This window comes from Helianthus annuus, chromosome 14, assembly GCF_002127325.2.
Source record: "Helianthus annuus cultivar XRQ/B chromosome 14, HanXRQr2.0-SUNRISE, whole genome shotgun sequence".
NCBI classification, from domain to species: Eukaryota; Viridiplantae; Streptophyta; class Magnoliopsida; order Asterales; family Asteraceae; genus Helianthus; species Helianthus annuus.
The window spans coordinates 150,094,485-150,116,505 of record NC_035446.2 but is presented as its reverse complement, the minus strand read 5'-3'; the positions used below and the strand labels follow the sequence as shown (position 1 = coordinate 150,116,505).

Below are 22,021 nucleotides of genomic sequence, written 5' to 3'. Positions count from 1 at the left end.
AGCTTTCAAACACCTTCTCTGGAGCATCATGACTTAGAAGGAAGCTCTCTTAGTGAAAATTTTCGTGCTAAGGACAATTGTAAGTGTTCTTAGCCTCTGTAGTTAAGTTTGCATTAGTGTAATGACCAGAAGTCAAAGATATCGTAATTACGCTTTGACTTTGTGATTAATCACTAACGGTCCAGCCATTATTCGAATTGAAAGTGTCTATGTGTTGGTAATTAAGTAGGTGTTAAACCCTTAAAAGGGCACCTTCTAATTATCATGTTATCTCAGTCAATTGTCGGGTCAAACTACTTAACAGAAAAGTCAAACGAGTCAATTTTTGCAAAATAAATCACAACTGATAATGTAGAAGCTATAAATTACATTTTATCACTTAAACAACTTGGTAAATAATATAAGAACATGTTTAGGCATGTTCAACCCGACAATTCTGAGTATTAGGCTCGGTTCGCAACCGAAAGTCGCAAAAGTAGACTTTTGCTTTGCCTTTCAGTTCTGACCCGAATTAGCTTAGTTTAGTTATGCCTTAGGGTTCCTTTGTGACCATGTTATATGTAAGTATAACCCTCTGAGGTTATACAACATGGTCCCATAGAAATCTGAATCATTTACATGTTTCCGTTAAATGCTTAAAAGTTGACCATTTTCCCTTATGTTATAAAAACAAAATTTTTGAAAATGTGAGAGGACAAAATCTTTATTACTGTTTTATAAGTGTGTCATAAAAATTTGACATCCGTTTCTGGTCTCAAATGAAAGTTATGCAAGATATCGTAAAACAAAAGCTTTTTGTTAATTAAATGGCATTTTCAGCATAAATCATATTTAAACCCAATTTTTGGCACCAAACTTGCTACCCACTATTATAATATAATATTTAGGGATTTTTGGAAATTTTTGTCAAAATTTTATACTGATCATAACATAGAGTTCTAGCATAGATTCGGTAAATGACGGTAATGCCCTTTTTGTTAATAAAATGAGTTTAACATATAATTTGCATAACAAACCTTTTCCTACTGATATCATATGTTAAATAAAATATTTTAAGCTTTAGAGACTGATCAAAACTTCAGAATTTGATAAACACCTTGAATACCGTCAATTACCGACTTTTACAATAATTAGGCGCATAGTATGGTTTAAAACCATATTTAACGCCTAAGATTTGTTACCTACTGATTTTATAAATAATTTTTTATACTTTAACAGTAAGTATAAGTCTTGAACTAAGATTTCCAAATTTGACCCTAAAAGCATATGTGAAATGACCAAAATGCACCTACGGTGCATAGTTTGGCCATAAATGATAAACCTCACATATGTATGATATCTTACTGTATATTTTAGACCAGAACCTCAGTTTGCTATTTAACCTCTTTTATAAACTTTAAAATGACCAAAATACCCTTACGGGGCTTAAATTGATTTTAAATTCATTTTGGGCATAATGGAAGATATCCTACTGATATCATATCATATTTAAAGCATATTAACTTATGGAACTTGTACATGACTCATTCGGTTACCCGTTATGCATATATGCGTTCGGTACGGTTTATGTAACTAGTTTGCATAAATTAACCGAAACGGGTCAAACCTTATCATTTTTACTTCAAAATCCAGAATGTATTTAGTTTACCCATTTTATACAAGTCTTCATACTTGTTGGGTCTAAATAACATTCTAATCCGGTCTTCGCTTACTCTTGCGTTTTGAACCGTAAACCTTTCTTAAAAACTAACCGGTCTAAGTTATAACTTAAATAAGACCCGTTAGGAATCTAATAGGTTATTAAAAACCTTCGTTCAAGACTAGGAGCCCAGTAAAAGCTACTTGCACTTGCTGATTAGAATATACGGCTGAGAATAAATTACATTTTAGCTCAGGTAAATACTTTTAACTTATTTTTCCTTATACGGGCTTGGGATATGGTAAATTATTACCGCTTGGTCAGGTATTGAATATTTAATCGATTAGTGGTTAAATCATTGAGATAACCCGTTTTAATCTGTTTTGTTTAATATAAAGCCTTTGGGGGTTAATATGACCGTGTCCTGGATATCCTCGGCTCATTCATTTGAAATGGCCACGGCTTAAGCACGATGTGTAGGCATACACCTGACAGTTGCGTATGTATAAACGGTATCTCACTCGTGAGGAAACTTCTTGTGGGCCTATACTTGTGGTGTGTCTATTAATCTTGTACCGTCTCTTCTATTCCGGTCCTGAACGTACGACAAACATAGAAATCTGTATACAAGATTATTTTAAATAATTGTCCCAAGTTATAAAAGATTTTATGCCTTGTGCATCCAAACCAATTTTATAAATATTTTTCAAAAGAGTCAGTTAATTGTATTTACCAGTGTAAGCTGACGTATTTTTCAAAAAGATTAAGTGCAGGTACTACGCTTAATGGGCTGGAAACTCCTGAGTATTAAATAAAGAGTCTTGCAAGCTTTTAATACTTAAAGTCTGTTGAACAATATTTTCTTTTTGCTTTAGATCCGCTGTGGATCCACTTACAACCGTTGTGTAATATTTTATTATACTTTCAATTCGGTTTGTATTATTATTTTAGACTTTCGATGTGCATTAAACTGTGATTATTTGACTATGTTGATATCAACTACGTCACGATACTCCCCACCGGGCCCACCGGTAATACGTGGAAATATCGGGGTGTAACACGAGAGGTACAAAAACGCAAGAGGTTGTCAGAAAGGTAGAAGCCTACTATAAAAATGCGAAAACGGAACCATCCCTTATTTACCTTATCTGGGCTCCTGTTAAAGAAGGTATGAGTCGATTCGCTCATGTCCAAACCGTCGGTGTGAAATTCACACTCTGTAAAGGGGACCATCATCGCGAAATCGAAGCAGGGACGACTATCGCCTTCGTCTTCGCAAGCGTCTAGGGTAGGTTGGTTGGTCTTGATGTTGTTTGTACCTGATTTTTCTTCCATCGATTCTCCTTCGGTTGTGATCCTTGATGAACATCGCGCCTTCATCAAGGATTCTATTTCTTTAATTATTTTGAGAATCCTCTTTTCTATTTGACTTATGTCGTCTAGGTGAGAGGGTTGATGGAGTTCAGGTAGATGGACTTCATTCTCATTTTTACTCCCGCCCATCTTAAGGTGTTCGTCACAAGAAAACGATGAGGCTAAATGGTGGGGAGTGAAGTTTAGAATGCCACATTCCGATTCTTCATGCTCCTCCCCACAATACCGCACCATGCACCGTAAGAGTGGCGAGGTAAAAATAATCATAAAAATCCATTTTTTCCAGAAAGTTTTTAACTGCCAGGATCAGACGGTTACTATTTTCCTACAAATTGTGAGTTTGACACGGCCCCGTGTTAGGGTAACACGCCCCGTGCTGCAGTCTACATCTGGCAGAAATTAGATTTATTTATTTTGGTCAAATATAGTGGTAAATCGGACAAAATTATTCTTTTCGGTATTATATATAGCTGTTTGAACTAAATAAAAAGAACAAAAAAGAAACAAGAAAACAAACCTTTCGTTTTAGGCGATCTAGTTTTCTTCTTGATACTTCCGATGCATGTGCGTTACTGAATCTTGGTCCATCGATGGGGACATTGTTATCTAATAATAATACCATATCTCATGGTTTTTATTAAACTATTCTTTTAAAGGAAATATTACTATCATTTTCATTATCGGATCCTATACTATTAAGCATCATCCACTTCAGAGCCAGTTTTACACTTCACCACACAAGCTGAAGATAGGCTTGTAAGTTTTTGAAGTTCTTACTTTGTTTCGTTGTTTCAACAATTTCAGTTATAAATCAATATTTTATAAAATTCATTATTCAATTTTCTGTATTTTAGCATCTGTCATCAGATGTATCATCTGCCTTAGATCTGGATACCAATAATCTTAAGCCTGTTAAGATCCAAAATCTAAAACGTGAAGTTCAGGAACTATTTATAAGGTCTCAAAAAACCAATACTGGATTCAGCTACGTTATTGTTGGATGGCCTGGTTATCTGAAGAACCAAAATATTGTTTTTGGTAATGAACTTTCGTTTGAATTTCACAAGTCTGCTCAGTTGCTGAAGCTAACAAAAATTGTGCATTTCGTGACAAAGATTAAGCCCTCTTCATGAGTGTTGTGTTGATTGGAGGTTTATAAACAATGTTTGATGTGATCGTTGTTTGTGGTTGTACATTTGGTTCCTCGGTGGTACTAATTTAGCTTCGTAGACATGCTTTATATGTAGTTATGTCTATAAACAGTTTACATTGTCAATGGGTGGGTACTCGTTTTTTTGGATAGGAGAATGGATATAGTCGTATGTAACTGATATAATAACCGATGACCTATGTTTATAGTTGTCTATTATCTATAATAAATAACAAGTTTTGGTACAATATCTATATACCTATCTATACTTTCTATTGAAATGTATTATGCATGGTTTTCTAAAAACCACCCGTATTTGTACACGAGTTTTACTACTAGTTTTATGATTATAGAGCATTGAACGAGAGAGAATATTAGAGTTTATATGTACGGAATAGACCATCTTAGTAACATTAGTAATATGATATTACATTTGTTGTCTTGTTTGAATTTATCGGTTTGTTAAATATGAGGTTTTACGAAACCTAATGTTTAAAACTACTTTTCACTATCAATAAACTTTATTAGAAATAATGAAAACAAGATGGTGCACGAGGTCATTGGGTTGAAGAGATTATGGATTTAAGTCCTACAAGTAGTAAAAATAAAATTTACCGTTAAAAAGGGTTTACTTCTCACCTTGTTAAGTTAAAATATCTTTATTCATGTGTGACACATTACTATTCACTTCTTTTAAATAATTGTGTTAATGTTAATTAATGTCTAGAAACCCTTTACTTTAAAATAATTGTGTTAAATGCTAATGTCTAGAAACCCTCTACTATATAAATAGTTAGGTAGAACATATTTTCATCAAAGTTTTACTTCAAGTAGACTATTTTAATTGAAAATGTTTGAATTTTCAGTTTATTAATTAGCTTGGACCATATATAAAGTTGGACCACATATAAAGTAAATGGTTATTTGTTTCTAATATATATACATACATGTGTGTTATGATTACCTTTATTAGTTAATTGTTAAATATATTGAAATAATTATTTGTTGTTAAAAAAAAACTTAGGGAATTTGGTTAATTTGGTACCAAATGGAACATAACCTAAATGGTTTAGGATGGGATTTTGGGATAGTGAAGCCGAGCTTGACAATGAAAAAAAACAGGAAAAGGTTGAAAATTAGAATCGGGTTCATCTTAATGGTATAACACACCACCGCATTTGATTTTGGATGGGTTTTGATAATTTTGGTTGAAATCAGATGTCACTTAATGACTGGTTGGTTGTTTTAGTTGCATTTTGGTTTATTAAAACCCTTAAAGGTGCCCTCCTTCACATTAAGGGAAGCATATGTTACAGTTGTTAGTCTCTTTACAGTAATGACGTGTGCGGGTGTGTATATATTTTTAATGTATATTTTAGCTCTTTTTACTCGCCGATTCAAGTTTTAAATTTATAAAATACGATATTCTACTATCACTCTACACACACGTTAGGGCAAGTGCACCCATCGCGAACGTAGTATAGTGATGGCAAGATACCGAAGTCGTCCAAGGACACAAGAGTTTTTAATACCGGCTTATCGTTAACGTTTAATCGAACCAAATTTTGATTGGAAGATTTTGAAAGTTATAAAAAGATAAACCGAAAAGCAAAAATAAAATATAATGAAAAACAAATAGACAAGAAGGAATCACTTGGTTCCAACTCCTCTTTTATGTATCTTTTTGATGATTTCCGCACTTTGGACATTTTAAGAGATTATCTTTAAGTTATAGTAGTAGGCCCCCTTCCAGGCGACGTTACCCTCAACCTATTGGTCTGAGTCAGCAAGGATACACTCCCGCAAGGTCCGGTTATTGAAAGATAATTAAGTAAGTTATTAATACGAAAAGTGGTAGGCCCCTTTCCAGGCAGCGTTACCCTTAACCCTTTGGTCTGAGTCAGCATGGATACAGTCCTCGCAGGGTTGGTTTAAAGTTTTAATAGTAGTTTATAAATAAGGGATCTAAGCGGTTCTTACTTCTCCCGTGAGGGTTAAGACCGTCCGCTCGTGAAGTAGTACTAAGCTTGAACCAGGTTCTCGTAGGATCTATACACTAAACGAGACATAGAATTTACCCAACCACCCTTCTAACCCCTTCCAGGCAATTAACGTGCTTTATATTGACCGTAAAGACACGAATATGTGAATCAACGACATATGAAGAATGATTAGATAAATTCGCCTTCAATATAAAAAAATAGTTATTAAAGTCATTAATACATAACCAATTAAAATGGAGCCAAAGATTGGAAATAAAAAGCAATACATAAAATATTTGTCTTCACCAATTGATGTAAGAGTTTAGCCAAACATGGCCTTTGTTTGACAACGACTCTTATGATCGATCTTGGATCCCGAGACTACTACACACTCTAAATGATGGAAGATTGATGATGGTGGTGGATGTTGGTGTTGTAGTGGTGGTGGAATGGTGGTAAGTGAGAGAGAGTGGTTTGCCAAGGGTGGATTGGAATGGAAACAAGCACCCCTATTTATAGGCTGAAGATAGACGTTCACCACGGCCCGTGCCCACCTTGCACGGCCCCGTGGCCATTTCTCTCCCCTTTCCTCATTAACTGCAGTGTAAAGTCTTGTACTAACACGACCCCGTGTGTCAACGGCACGACCCGTGGCCAATTTACTTGCTCTACTATCGCAGATTATGCAAATCTTGGAGTTGACCATGCCCCGTGTTGCTTTAGCACGACCCCGTGTTGGTTGTCTGTTTTGTCCTTTGATGTTGTCTTTTCTTCTGCAGAGATTCCAGTCTTGGGCACAGCCCGTGTCTGGTGGACACGGCTCCATGCCAGCTCTTCTGATCTTACCATTTTCTTGGTTTGGATGTGGATTGGGCTTGGCGAGTTGCGTCAATCCTCCTTCTTTGTATTTATGTTGGTTTTTGCTGTTATCTTGCTCCTTTTGCACATTTAAGCTCTTTTGACCCTGTAATTTAAAAAGAACAAAGAAACAAGCTTTTTTCCAACATTAGTACCGAAAAAGGGTTGATTTTACGCCGTATTTGATATAATTACATGTTGTATTTTATGCACATCAAGTAACTTGGGGGTTTTTGTGAGATCAAACTATACTTTGAAAGTAAATACTAAAACTTAATTGGCACGTGATCCAAAAATCATGTTGTATCGTACACCAATTAGTACGGTTGTTGATTTTATCCCACATTACGCACTCCATTGTTGAGCATACTATGATACAAGGAACTAACCATTGGTAGTGTATCTTCGATATTTCCCTATGATATTTACCAAATGCTAGGATTGAGATGTGCCTTGTCTGTGCGAGTTCATGGTGGCATGGATGTTCTAGAGCTAATGATAACACTAATGTTTTGAAGTTGTTGCGTCTAAAGGTATAATGACTTGTTGTGGTACTATGCGGGTCTTCTTCCAAAATTGTCTTGATCAAGGAATCTATGTGCCTCATATAGAGGACTTCATCATCTTTCCCCATAAAGACGACTTCCTCAAATAGTCGAACTATAGGCGTACTTCTCGCCGTAAAAAGACATCAATAAGTTAACCCTATCATGCATAACCCGTAAAAATCATAACATCAAATAACTTCACATAAAATAGGTCCTCATACAATAAAAACATCATACATAATATATTAACTTAGAACAAGTGCATACATTTGTAAAACTTCTTTCACATAAGTATAGAAATTATCATTACCCATTTATGTTAGCCCTAAAACTTTAAAAAATCGCACATAGAACTCACATGAAGATGAGGTTATGTGGACTATGAACTTGCTGAGATAACTCTTCCTAAACACCCACACAGATAGGTCAAACCTAGGCAATGTTCAACGTTAAAAAAGGTAATTTAACTATTATGGGTACTCTAGTATGCTCATTATCGCAAGTATTCCCGTATGCTCACTACCGCGAGTATTCTAGTATGCTCCCTTGTGAGAGTACTCATAAGCTACCAAAACCCTAGAATCAGGTTATAGAGGTAGTTGTGATGTTGGAAACTTGTAAACGCCTCAAGTTTCGAACTTTATGAATCCCCATGGCTCGTAATAAACGTATATGAAGTCCCCATGCAAAACCGTTAGCAAAATCATGGACTTTAACGAGTTTCTTACCTTGTTTGTGTAACCCTCAAAATCCACTTGAACCCGAGTTGAAAATAGATCCAAACTCCTTTATTTTCATTGGGACTAGCTCAAGAATGACCTCCAAATGTTTCTCTTCAAACCCGAGTTAAAACGGCTCCAAAATCTCCCTTTCCTTCTCTAGAACTATTCTCTCTTTCTCTAGACACAAAAAGGAAAGTTTACCAATAAAGAATGGCTAAGGTTTGCCATTTCCATTAAATACAACCATGTAAAATTACTCCTTTGCCCCTTATAGGCTTTCGATAATTAATCTTCCTCTAGGACGTCACATCGTGACCTCATGCTCGTATACTAGTAATTGGCATTATTTTAAAATTATCCATCAAATTAGAGAGTCGTAAGTTCATGCCTATGATATAGTAAGGATATGCGCTAAGTCCGTTTCTTTTCACAGTAGTGTTGGATGAGCTGACTAGATCGATTCAAGAGATAGTTCCTTGGTGTATGCTTTTCGCAAATGATATTGTGTTAATGGCAGAGACTAAACAAGGCTTGAATGACAAATTAGAGGAGTGGCGAGCAACTTTAGAGGGCAGCGGTTTAAGGATTAGTCTCTCTAAGACTGAGTATCTTTATTGTGAGTTTAGTGAGGTAAATGACGACGACGATACTCATGTTTCCGTTGACGGTCATAAGGTTCCGCAGACAACTAAGTCCAAATATTTAGGATCGTTTGTACAAATGGATGGGGAGATAGATAGTGATGTTGTTCATTGCATCCAGGCTAGATGGTGTAGGTGGAGAGCAACCACTAGGTTATTGTGCGACAAGAGGTTTCCGACTAAATTAAAGGGGAAATTTTATAGCGTTGCAGTCAAACCTGTTATGCTGTATGGAACAGACTGCTGGACCATCAATATGACATAGGCACACAAGATGGAGGTAGCAAAGATGAGGATGTTAAGATGGATGTGTGGGCATACAAGGTTAGATCATATAAGAAATGAGGTTATCAGGGAAATGTTAGGAGTGACTCGTATATAAGATAAGATACAAGAGGGGAGAGTGAAATAGTTTGGCCATGTGAAGAGGAGGCAGTCAACTACAGAAGCGATATGCATTTTAATGTGATCGATGGAAAAACATAGAGAGAAAAATGGGATCTACATATGGTGTTTATTGACCTTGAAAAGGCTTATGACATTGTACCACGTAGGGTGATTTGGGATAGTTTGGAGTGTAGAGGGGTTCCTAAAAAGTATATAGATATAATTAAGGATATATATGTTAGGACTGAAACTAGTGTGCGGGCACTTGTTGGGGATACAGATTTTTTCCCCGTGGAGGTAGGACTCCATCAAGGGTCTGCGTTGAGTCCGTTTCTGTTTGCAGTTGTCCTGGATGAGTTATCAAAGCCGTCGATTCAAGAGCCAGTTCCACGGTGTTTGCTTTTTGCGGATGATATTGTTTTAGTTGGAGATAGTAAACAAAGCTTAAATGAAAGGTTAGAGGAGTGGCGCGCAACCTTAGAAGGCAAAGGTTTAAGGATTTGTCGTTCCAAGATTGAGTATCTATACTGTAATTGTAACGCTTCGCATATTTGTACTTTCCCGATTTAGCATGTATTGTTGTACTTTCTATTTTTAGACACTTGTATACTTGTTGTACTGTATTTCGTTTCAGTTTGTAATCCGAGACAATAGATCATAATGAAAACGCAAGACTTTTAATCATATTCATGTTATTCATGTTAAAATTATTTTCAAACTCGTACTCATATTTCACATTTTGAATGCTATATTATATATGATCCTTGATTTCACGATACACGTTGATGCTTGATACTCGAAAAATCGATTAAAACATATAAAATAATCAAACTTGAAACGAAAAACATTGAAATCGATTCGGTTCGCACGGATCGAGTAGATTCGCACGAACCTGTTGATACGCGCTAAGTCCATCTGTCCTAAATCTTGGAAACCCTAATCTTCCCCGAAGCCTATAAATAGGCACACTACTCAAATATTTCACCCGCCCACTTTCTTGCAAACACTCTCAAGCTTTCGTTTGGCGATCAGAACTTGTTGTAAGGGTTTTCTTTCATTTTCAATTACCTTTCATTACATTTCCTTGCATTTTTATCATGAGTTCTTCAACTTTTCACAAACCTTCTTGATCCGACCTATCTCAAGGATGGTTTCCAACTAGTTTGCTTAGGCAAGCTGCTGTTGGAGCATCACACATATGAGATCGAATCAAGATTGATAAAAAAAATCTAAACATTTTACAACTTAATTATAACATCCTTTTCGATTACTAAACGATCTTGAAGGAATCTGGAACCCATCAGGCCCTCAACTCATTCCATATGTAACATTTGTGCTCGAAATCATTATGAACAGTTCAATTATTAATAAAACAATGTTATTTGATCCCAATGTTTGTTTGGTTGTGTTTTACATTTTTCATGTTTTGACTTTTGTTCGATTTTAAACTCTACATCGCTTTCTGGAGAATTATACGCAAACTGGTGCGTAAACGTACTCAGTTTAATGCGACAAATACTCCGGAACATCAACATATACTCAACATACCTTAAATAACCTTTACATAACTTAGAAATAAGTTTTGAAGGCTTTGGTATGGCAAAAACAAGGTTAATTCGCTTACAGGGACTAAACCTGACAAACTGCGAAAGTATGACGATTCGTACTAAAACAGACATTCCGGAACATGTCCATAAGTTAAACATACCATAAATATCCTTTACAAAGCTTAGAAATAGGCTTTGAGGTGTTCGGTGTGCTAAAATAAACTTTTGGATCATTCAGGGACTAAAAGTGTCAAAAAGTGCACAAGTTTGCACTTTCGCGCATAACTTACGTTCTGAATACATCTGGACATCCAAAAATTTATATAAGCATCCTTATATTATGCCTTAGTGTTTGGCATGAGAAAAATTTATATAAGCATCCTTACATCTGAGCATGCTAGCACATTGATTTGCATGACTTTTATGCTATGTATGCCCATTGTGTGCGTACTTAGTACATCATTTTACACTACATTTTATGCTATGTATGCCCGTTGTGTGTGTACTTAGTACAATTATTCATCCCATGCCTACATTTTGGTATGACATTTGGTTTGTTTAAATTATACAATGTACATTCATTAACACCGATCATGCCGCCTGTTAGTAGGTATTGGTACCATAGGAATTGACAACTCCCGTTCCGGACATCCTAGGTTGGTTTGGATGAAAGGAATGACCGAATTCGATGCACATAACTTAGATAAACCTTTAATTTGTTTAAGGGTTTATCGTCACAGTCTCAAGGCTTGGATGTATGCATTTTCACAATACCGCATAAATGTTTGTATCAGTATAGCATGCATTTGTTCCACAAAACATAACTTTGATTTAAACCATGTTTTACTTCAATACCTTGTTTTTGTGCATTTTACATATGGTTTAGTTGGTATATTTCACTTACCATACATGATATATTTTGGGTACACATTACATGATCTACATTAAACATAAACATTTTGACATTTATATACACATTTGGTGGGTTACATTGAACATAGACATTTCGATATGGTTTACACAATAACACTTGACAATTAACTTATACATGAACAATTTACATGGTGGTTGGTTTGGGTAAATGATTTAAGTAACGAAACGGGTGTAATACGATACAAACATGGTGGATACGCCGCTGGTACTTCCTATATATAAGTGTTTGTATAATATTACATATCGTAGCGTTATCTAAATCATTACATGTTAGACATATTACGTTTTACACAAATAACATATTCTTCACAAGACATTATTTTTACCAACAACTTATCTTATACAACTCATTTTACTTGGTAATTCGTTTAACCTTACATTTATTTATACATATCATCTGGTTTTATCGTTTTTTAAATGATTTACAAGACAAAACAATTTACAAGGTTCATGACTGACTGTTATTAAACGTTTTCTTTAAACTCAAGTCATGAATCCCATTTTCACAAAACCTATGTATCTCACAGGCATTTTTATGCTGACGTACCTACTTTCGTATGTGTTTTCAGGAGCTGTCGCTTAGGATGATGAATGTGATACTAGGGTGGACCTGTGCCTTAGAGACATAAGACAAAGATAGACTAGTTTAATTATGTTATAAACACTTTATTTCCTGTTTTGAAACGATGTAACACTCGTGTTTAATAAATAAAATATAACTTTGTATGCCATAGTTGTGAAACAATTAATTCTGTCCCAACACTCCCTGGCGTTTCCGCCGCGGTTGCATGTTATACGCGGCCGCGGTGTGACAGAAGAGTTGGTATCAGAGCCAATGGTTATAGGGAATTAGGTTATTAGTAATGCTTTGACCTAGACTATAACTTTCTAGGACCCTAACACAAGTTATCTTGTGTTTAGATTTTAAAACATGCACATCACCTATCTTTAGGTGATAATCACAACGGGAACTTCGATTCCGAATCCGCTTTGAAAATTAATCGTCTGTTCAAGGATGATTGATTACTAGGTTTTGAACTCTCTGTTATAAGGTTTTGAACCCCTTTGGATTTTCAAAAATCTCGTCAAGGTTTTCGGGTTTTAATAGTGTGAACACGTGCGAACTGGAAGAGTGAATGCCTGTACCCCGGGTTTTCTGTCTAAGGCTAGAGTGTTCGTACAAATCCACATAATCGGACCAGTCACTCTTACCTGGGAACTCTTGGGGTGAGTGTTCACTTATAGGAGAACATGTCTTCGCGATACATTATTTATGACCCATTTACTTTGACCAGACTTTGCGTGTCGCTTGTTTGCTTTGCGATGCGTAACCACCATCTTTGCTTTTGTTGATTTTGTTTCATCTCATTCTCTTCATCCAATCATCTCACTCGTTTACTTTCATGTTTTTCCTCTTCTAGAATGCCTCCTCGAAGCGAAAACCAGATAGCTACTGCCGAGCTGGCAGAAATTATTGCACAGCAGATGGCTGCTCAATTCCCAAATCTCTTTGCTCAATGGAACCAAGCTAACAACAACAACAATGCTCCATGCAATTTCAAGAATTTTAACTCGGCTAAACCACTCAAGTTTAGTGGTTCTGAGGGAGCAACAGGGCTTCTTCAATGGTTCGAGAGCATTAAGAATACTTTTCGCCACGTTCAGTGTCCGGATAATCGCAAGGTCGAGTTTTCTTCGAGCGTGTTTCAGAAGAGGGCTCTTACATGGTGGAATAGGGTAATGAGAGACTGTGGTGCAGAAGTTGCTCTAGCACAGACATGGGCTGAACTCAGAGCTCTTATGATGAGGGAGTTTTGTCCTCGTCATGAGCAACGAGCGTTGGAGAAAGAGTTTGATGACTTGAAACAAGATAGTGGCGAGCACAGGGCATATACTGATAGGTTTGAGGAGTTGAGTCTGCTTTGCCCGACTATGGTTGCCCCACTCGACAAGGCTATCGAAAGGTACATCGACGGCCTGCCTGACTCGGTACAAGACATCATTACTGGTAGTAACCCTACCACACTCCGTCAGGCGATCGAGTTATCAGCAACATTGATTGAGTCGCAGATTCGGAACAATAAATTACACAGGAAGGGTGACAAGGGCAAGAAACAGTCGTCTGACAAGGAAGATAGCAAGAAAGGTCAAAACAAAAATGGAAAGGATTCTGGTTCATCGAAAAGAGCAAGGAAGCGTAAGGCTTCCCAAAACTATGCTGTCACTGCCCAAGCTAACCAGGCAGCTCTCGACCAACCTGCACAGCCTCCAGCCAAGAAGCCTTATCTTGGCAATGTACCTTTGTGCAACAGGTGTAATAGCCATCACCCACCACAGGTTCAGTGTCATCAATGCACCAACTGTGGAAGAAATGGTCATCTTGCTGCCACCTGCCGCATTCCTGCTAACCAGAACCAAGCTCAGCCTCTTGCTCAGCAACAAGGTCAAGCTGCACGACCTCATTTTCCTCCTGGTTCGTGCTACAATTGTGGGGATCTGACCCACTACAGAAACTTGTGCCCGAGGCTAGCCAACCAGAATGCAAACCAGAATCAGGCCCAGGCTCGAGGTCGAGTCTTCAACATGAACGCACAAGAGGCACATGCAGATGATAATGTGGTGAACGGTACGTTCTTTATTAATAATCAGCCAGCATCTGTTCTTTTTGATTCGGGTGCCGATAAGAGTTTTGTGTCGTTATCGTTTGAACCATTGCTTCGAGTGTCTAGAACGAAACTAGGTAAACCATTGACAGTAGAAGTGGCGAGCGGTGAACCCATTGTTCTTGATTCTGTTCTCCGCAACTGCCAGTTGAACCTTAACAACCATCTTTTTCCAATTGACCTCACGCCTATGCAACTTGGAAGCTTCGACGTTATTGTGGGTATGGATTGGTTAGCCAAGCATCACGCAGAGATAGTTTGTTTTGAGAAGATCATTCGCATGCCGCTTTCGTCAGGTGAGATCCTATAGGTTCGTGGTGAGAAACCTGCTGGTGGTCTCAAACTCATGTCTTGTTTTAAGGCTCGGAAGTATCTGCGAAAGAACTATGTGGCCTTTTTGGCACATGTTGTAGCAGATAAGGGCAAAGGTAAGTCTATTCAAGATATTCCTGTCGTTCGGGATTATTCAGAGGTTTTCCCTGAAGAATTACCTGGTCTACCCCCAGCACGCCAAGTCGAGTTCCGTATTGATCTCGTACCTGGTGCAAATCCCATTGCCAGAGCTCCATATCGTCTTGCACCGTCTGAGATGCAAGAGTTGTCTAAGCAGCTACAAGAACTCTCTGACAAAGGTTTTATCCGTCCTAGCTTTTCACCTTGGGGTGCTCCCGTTCTTTTTGTCAAGAAGAAGGATGGATCTTTTAGGATGTGTATCGATTATCGTGAGCTTAACAAGCTTACCATCAAGAATCGATATCCCCTACCTCGCATTGATGATCTCTTTGATCAATTGCAAGGCGCTTCTTATTTTTCAAAGATTGATCTGCGATCTGGATATCATCAACTCCGTGTGCATGAAGAAGATATTCCCAAGACAGCGTTCCGTACTCGTTATGGGCATTATGAGTTCACAGTCATGCCATTCGGTTTGACTAATGCTCCTGCTGTTTTCATGGACTTGATGAATAGGGTCTGCAAGCCTTATTTGGATAAGTTCATCATCGTTTTCATTGATGACATCTTGATTTATTCTAAGACGCGAGCTGATCATGAGCAACATCTTCGTCTTACTTTGGAACTCCTAAAGAAAGAACAACTTTTCGCCAAATTCTCCAAGTGTGAATTCTGGCTTAAAGAAGTCCAATTTTTAGGACATATTGTCAACGAACAAGGTATTCATGTGGATCCCTCCAAGATCAGTGCGATTAAGGATTGGGATACACCTACTACTCCTGCTGAAGTTCGTTCTTTTCTTGGTCTTGCGGGTTATTACCGCCGCTTCATAGAAAATTTCTCGAAGATTGCAGTTCCTCTAACTGCTCTAACTCAGAAGAACAAACCCTTTGATTGGGGATTCAAGCAAGAGGAAGCGTTCCTGACTTTGAAACAAAAGCTTTGCGACGCGCCTGTCCTAACGTTGCCTGAGGGCAATGATGATTTCGTCGTTTATTGCGATGCATCTAAATTGGGTCTTGGCTGCGTCCTGATGCAAAGAAACAAAGTCATAGCATACGCATCAAGGCAGTTGAAAGTACATGAGAAGAACTACACCACTCATGAGTTTGAGTTGGGTGCAGTTGTCTTCGCTCTTAAGATTTGGAGAGACTATTTGTACGGTACGAAATGTGTGGTTTTCATTGACCACAAAAGTCTTCAGCATATCTTCAATCAGAAAGAGCTCAACATGAGGCAACGACTTTGGGTTGAACTTCTAAACGACTATGACTGCGAAATTCGCTACCATCCTGGAAAGGCGAATGTCGTAGCCGATGCATTGAGTCGCAAGGAACGTACTAAGCTTCATTGTGTTCGTGTCCAATCTGTTATTCAAGCTCAATCCGATATCCAAGCCCGTATTTCTCAGGCTCAACAATCTTGTGTTTCGCAAGGCTTGATGGATAAGGAATTTCCTTATCACATAACTCCTGCTCTGGAACTGAAGGACAATGGATCATATTACTTCATGGACCGCTTGTGGGTCCCAAGCCAAGATAATCTTCGTACCTTGCTTATGGATGAAGCCCATAAGTCTCGTTATTCTATTCATCTTGGCTCAGATAAGATGTATAAGGATCTTCGTGTTCAGTATTGGTGGCCTGGTATGAAGAAAGACATTGCCTTATATGTATCAAAATGCCTTACTTGTCTTAAGGTGAAGGCGGAACATCAGCGTCCTTCCGGTTTATTGAGCAACCAGAGATCCCAGTTTGGAAATGGGAAAACATTACAATGGATCTCATTACTAAACTTCCGCGCACAAAGAAAGGTCACGATGCCATCTGGGTAGTTGTCGATCGTCTTACTAAATCAGCGCATTTCTTGCCAATCCGTGAGGATTTTTCGGCTGATAAACTTGCTCAAATCTACGTGGATGAAATTGTAGCTCGACATGGTGTTCCTTTGAACATCATTTCTGACAGAGATGCTCGTTTCACTTCTCATTTTTGGAGAACCATGCAATCTGCTATGGGGTCCCAACTTAATCTGAGCACAGCTTATCATCCGCAAACGGATGGTCAATCTGAAAGAACAATCCAGACTCTGGAGGATATGCTTAGAGCTTGTGTGATCGATTTTGGTGGTAGTTGGGATTCACATCTTCCATTGATTGAATTCTCCTACAACAACAGTTATCACTCCAGCATCAACATGGCTCCTTTCGAGGCTCTCTATGGTCGAAAATGTCGTTCACCAGTCTGCTGGAATGAGATCGGCGAGGCTCAACTTACTGGACCTGCCCTCATTTTAGAGACAACAGATAAGGTTAAGAAAGTTCGTGATAACCTTCAGACAGCTAGAAGCCGTCAAAAGAGTTACGCGGACCTAAAACGCAAGCCCTTGGATTTTCAAGTCGGTGATCGAGTATTGTAACGCTCCGTAATTTTTCGTGTTTATCAAATTATTTATTTATTCATTTATTTAATAAAATACATTATTTATTAATTATTTATTCTTTTATTTAAATCATTTATTCATTTTTAATCATTTATTTATTTATATATTTATTCAATATTTATTTAAATCCTTTATTCAATTATTAAAGAAATAATTATCAATATTATTACTTGTTTATTTTATTTAACTAATTAAATTAGCTAAGTTTGCAATAAAAGTTTTATTCTTTTATAATCTAGTTAGTCTAGTTAAACAAATAATTTTAAAAGCAATAATAATAATAATAATAATAAAAATAATAATAATAATAATAATTCTTAATCTAAATTAAAACTAATATTGTTAATAAACGAGGTTGGCAAACTTAGTTATATAACTAACTAGTTTACTAGTGTTTTATGCACTAACTAGGTTAGTGTAATACGTTAATTCAGCTAATATAGTTCATGAAACCTCAGGGACCTCAGGGACTGTTTAGTAAATTTGAAACTTGAATCTTAGGGACTGTTTAGTAAATTTGAAACTTGAATCTTAAAAAAAAAAGGGGGCAATGCCCAGACTCGAACTCGGGTCTCCACCCGGTTCGGAAACAAAACGCGCACCACAAACCACTACGCCATTGCTTCCATATGATCTTTGTCAGCTTCACTTTAAACATAACATGCTGCGGATCTTTTGAAATCCTTTCCTTTTTAGACGCCCAGCCATGCACAGCGAAGGAAACAGCAAACCATTAGCTGTCTTTCCAATTTCGATTGATCAAGGCCGTGATTGAAGGTTTCCTTTCTCTTAATTTCGGAAATCAGTAATTTACCGAAACAAGAAACGCGTTTCCTTTTCTGCCGAACCATCACAAATCATTACCATCCTTACGATACATGTGAAGTCAATAAAAGCCGAGGACCTTCACCTCCGTTTTACATCCTCATACAACCCACAAATCTGTTTCGACACACCTCTCATCCCCTCTCGACACGACCACAACCTTTTCGAATCAATGGCACGTTGCACAAACTCTCTGTTAACAGCTTGTCGGAACACTAGTACGATCCCGGAGCATACATCGGAGACTAACCCGATACGTTTTGCCACCCTCTCACCCTTTCTGTTTCAATAACAGTTCGCCGGAACAACGCAGATGACGCCGGAGGTACCAGAACGTGCCGGAGACCCGAAGATCACGTTTCAGTTGTTCGCCGGAGTCGAAGTTCAATCGGAAACTTACGCCGCACTGTTTTGGTATAACCTTTTTTTCATCTTGATAATCATCTAACCCACACTTTAAATCTGAGTCTTTATCACATTAAGGTTACTGTGCGTATTGTAAGTAAGCTTCTAGTTATGTATGTTTGTGTTCTCAAATAAATGTGTTTAATTCTGCTCTATTTCTTGATCCACATTTAGGAACAAATTACACTCCCGTTGGTTTTCTTTGAATCAGTTTAAAACCTTTATACAGTTTTGAACTTATTTCATAATAACTAGGAACATGCTTTTAAATGTTCAAGTTTTCATATGATCTAGTATTTTATTGTATTATTTGGTAGCTCATAATGGTGAAACCACTAATGCAGATTTTCATATCTTGATTTTTAAACTCAACGTTTTCAAACTGTGTCATATATTAGTTATTTTAAATATGAAATCTTCACAATAAAACCCTTACATAAATTATTAAAATAAATACTCCTTAATCTCTTTTATAATAGAATCCTAAAATAATTAGATAAAACCACCTAAATAATTAATTTATTTTAACCTATAACTTTTAACGAGTTCGTTATGTGCCATTTTAAATATCTAGGATAATCACTCTCGTGCATTTGAATTCTCCATCCTTACTCGTGCACTATTACAAGAAATCGCAACGCTACGCAACCAATGTGAGTATACTCGATCCCATTTTCGTTTTAAACACTTTGGGTGCAACATGTATTCCATATTCAAATTACACAACACTTGAAACTTGTTATATTCACACTCTATCCACATTTAAACACGAAACATTTTGCTGCTTGTTAATCTCATATGCTATGCAAGTTGATCGTATTTGAACAAGTTGATCGTATTAAAACAAGTTGATCGTATTAAAACAAGTTGATCGTATTAAAACAAGTTGATCGTATCTAACAAGTTGATCGTATCTAACAAGTTGATCGTATCTAACAAGTTGATCGTATCTAACAAGTTGATCGTATCTAACAAGTTGATCGTATCTAACAAGTTGATCGTATCTAACAAGTTGATCGTATCTAACAAGTTGATCGTATCTAACAAGTTGGACGTATCTAACAAGTTGATCGTATTGAACAAGTTGAACGTGTTAACCTCCCGCTAGTCTATTGGGAAAGGCAAAGTAGTAACTTGGATCATGTTATTCATGTTGGATATGAGCACTTAAACTTTTTATTCTACTTTATGCTATGTATCAAACTTGTATACTCGCCAACTTTTTGTTGATGTTATTTTAATACATGTTGCAGGTTGATAGACGAAGTGATCAAGAAAACAAGCTAGGATGAACCTAGAAACCCATCTAGAATAAACAATGCTTTGAACTATTTTTGGTACAATGTTTGAATCTTTTATGACATCTTAGCATTTATGAAATTTGATTTAATCTATATTGTCACAATTAGTGTTATGTTGTTTTGAGCAATTTGTTCGTCTCATCCCGATGTTTCCGCCATCGGTTGGGGTGTGACAAGTATTACATAAGTTCTCACCTTGGAAAGGTGTGATCAGATTTGGAAAGAAAGGAAAAGTTGCACCTAGATACGTTGGACCATTCAAGATCGTCGAAAGAATCGGTAAGGTAGCCTACAGACTTGAGTTACCTCCTGAACTTGGAAATGTTCATCCAACCTTTCACGTGTCCAATCTCAAGAGGTGTTTAGCTGATGAGAACATCCACATACCGCTTGACGAAATTCGTGTTGATGAAACACTGAAATTTGTTGAGAAACCGGTGGAAATTATGGAACGTGAAGTCAAGTGGCTTAAACGCAAGCGCATTCCTTTGGTCAAGGTTCGCTGGGAATCTAAACGTGGACCCGAGTTTACTTGGGAACGCGAAGATCAAATGAAGGCAAAATATTCGCATCTTTTTCCACGAGTTTCCTCTAAATAGATTTCGGGACGAAATTTCCACAAGTAGGGGAAACTGTAACATTTGTGCTCGAAATCATTATGAACAGTTCAATTATCAATAAAACAATGTTATTTGATCCCAATGTTTGTTTGGTTGTGTTTTACATTTTTCATGTTTTGACTTCTGTTCGATTTTAAACTCTACATTGCTTTCTGGAGAATTATACGCAAACTGGTGCGTAAACGTACTCAGTTTAATGCGACAAATACTCCGGAACATCAACATATACTCAACATACCTTAAATAACCTTTACATAACTTAGAAATAAGTTTTGAAGGCTTTGGTATGGCAAAAACAAGGTTGATTCGCTTACAGGGACTAAACCTGACAAACTGCAAAAGTATGACGATTCGTACTAAAACAGACATTCCGGAACATGTCCATAAGTTAAACATACCATAAATATCCTTTACAAAGCTTAGAAATTGGCTTTGAGGTGTTCGGTGTGCTAAAATAAACTTTTGGATCATTCAGGGACTAAAAGTGTCAAAAAGTGCACAAGTTTGCACTTTCGCGCATAACTTACGTTCTGAATACATCCGGACATCCAAAAATTTATGTAAGCATCCTTATATTATTCCTTAGTGTTTGGCATGAGAAAAATCCATTTGTCGCGCAATTTGGATCGTCTTTCGCACTTATGCGCATTCCGTCGTAATTAACCGAACATCGCGTTCGTACGACCAAACGAACTGACATCCGGAATATTTTTGAGCATGTTTCATGTCCACAATGTTTAGGCATCATTTTAGGGCCTTAAAGTTGGCTTTACGGGCCTTAAAAGTGTTGGAAATGGCTTAAATATGCAACAGGGACTAAAACTGTCATTTCTGAAAGTTGTGCAGATCAGACAAGGCCAGGCGGCCCGCCTGAGTTTTGCCTGTATGCTGACGCGGGCCGCGTGAGCCCTGCAGATGCAGAAACTCGTTTTTTGGCTGAATTTGGCCTTTTAATCACTCCAAAGGGCAATGCCCTTTCACAATCTCTGGAGTTAGGGTCACTATATGATACCACAACATCTTGACAAGTGTACGCATGAGATCGTGGCACGATATTCAAGAAACGATCCTAACGGTCTTGCTTTTCCTATAAATACCCCCCCCATTTGTGTTAAAACCCACAAAACTGATCAAAGAGCTCTAAGTTGATGCCATTGCCTCATACCTGAGCTCCTGGATCAAGTTTAGCTTTCGGGGACCATTCGTAAGTGTTCTTTCGTTCTTTTAATCGCTTTTTAGTGCTAAAGTCAAACTTTGTTTGACTTTCTGCGTTGACCAGCTTATGGTCAACACGAAGTTCGTTGGAACTTCATAACGTGAGCGTGATCATGATGGTTATAGTCCGTAGTGACTATACCTACTGATTACCACGTTATCTAAGCTCAGTGACGAGTCGTAGTTTCGGCCAAAATGCACATTCTTGCGTATTTTGTAACCAAACTACTCGTGAGTATCAAAACCGTTTGTTTTGATACCAAACCTGTTTTCTAAACTTAGTTAAGCATGTTCTAACATGCTTAGCTCGTCACTT

The 22,021-nt window shown here is 37.4% G+C and overlaps 1 protein-coding gene and 1 long non-coding RNA gene across 2 annotated transcripts; both read left to right on the top strand.

The window, feature by feature from the left end:
• The first annotated feature begins 8,783 nt into the window (after nt 1–8,783).
• On the top strand, nt 8,784–9,871 carry LOC110901434. The gene is made up of 3 exons (XM_022148263.1): nt 8,784–9,067; nt 9,154–9,238; nt 9,401–9,871. The coding sequence occupies exons 1-3, from the start codon at nt 8,784–8,786 to the stop codon at nt 9,869–9,871; spliced, it is 840 nt and encodes a 279-aa protein (XP_022003955.1).
• Nucleotides 9,872–18,069: 8,198 nt separating this feature from the next.
• LOC118486708 lies at nt 18,070–20,022 on the top strand. The gene is made up of 3 exons (XR_004879623.1): nt 18,070–18,578; nt 19,144–19,222; nt 19,823–20,022. It is a non-coding gene; the product is annotated as an uncharacterized LOC118486708 (long non-coding RNA).
• Nucleotides 20,023–22,021: the final 1,999 nt, after the last annotated feature.

Excerpts from the sequence above, each read along its gene's own strand:
- LOC110901434 (XM_022148263.1), top strand. The coding sequence starts at position 8,784 with ATGGCAGAGACTAAACAAGGCTTGAATGACAAATTAGAGGAGTGGCGA. Across the intron at positions 9,068-9,153 it reads AGGTGGAGAGCAACCACTAG|ACTGCTGGACCATCAATATG; the intron begins GTTATTGTGCGA and ends TGTATGGAACAG. Across the intron at positions 9,239-9,400 it reads TGGATGTGTGGGCATACAAG|AGAGAAAAATGGGATCTACA; the intron begins GTTAGATCATAT and ends GGAAAAACATAG.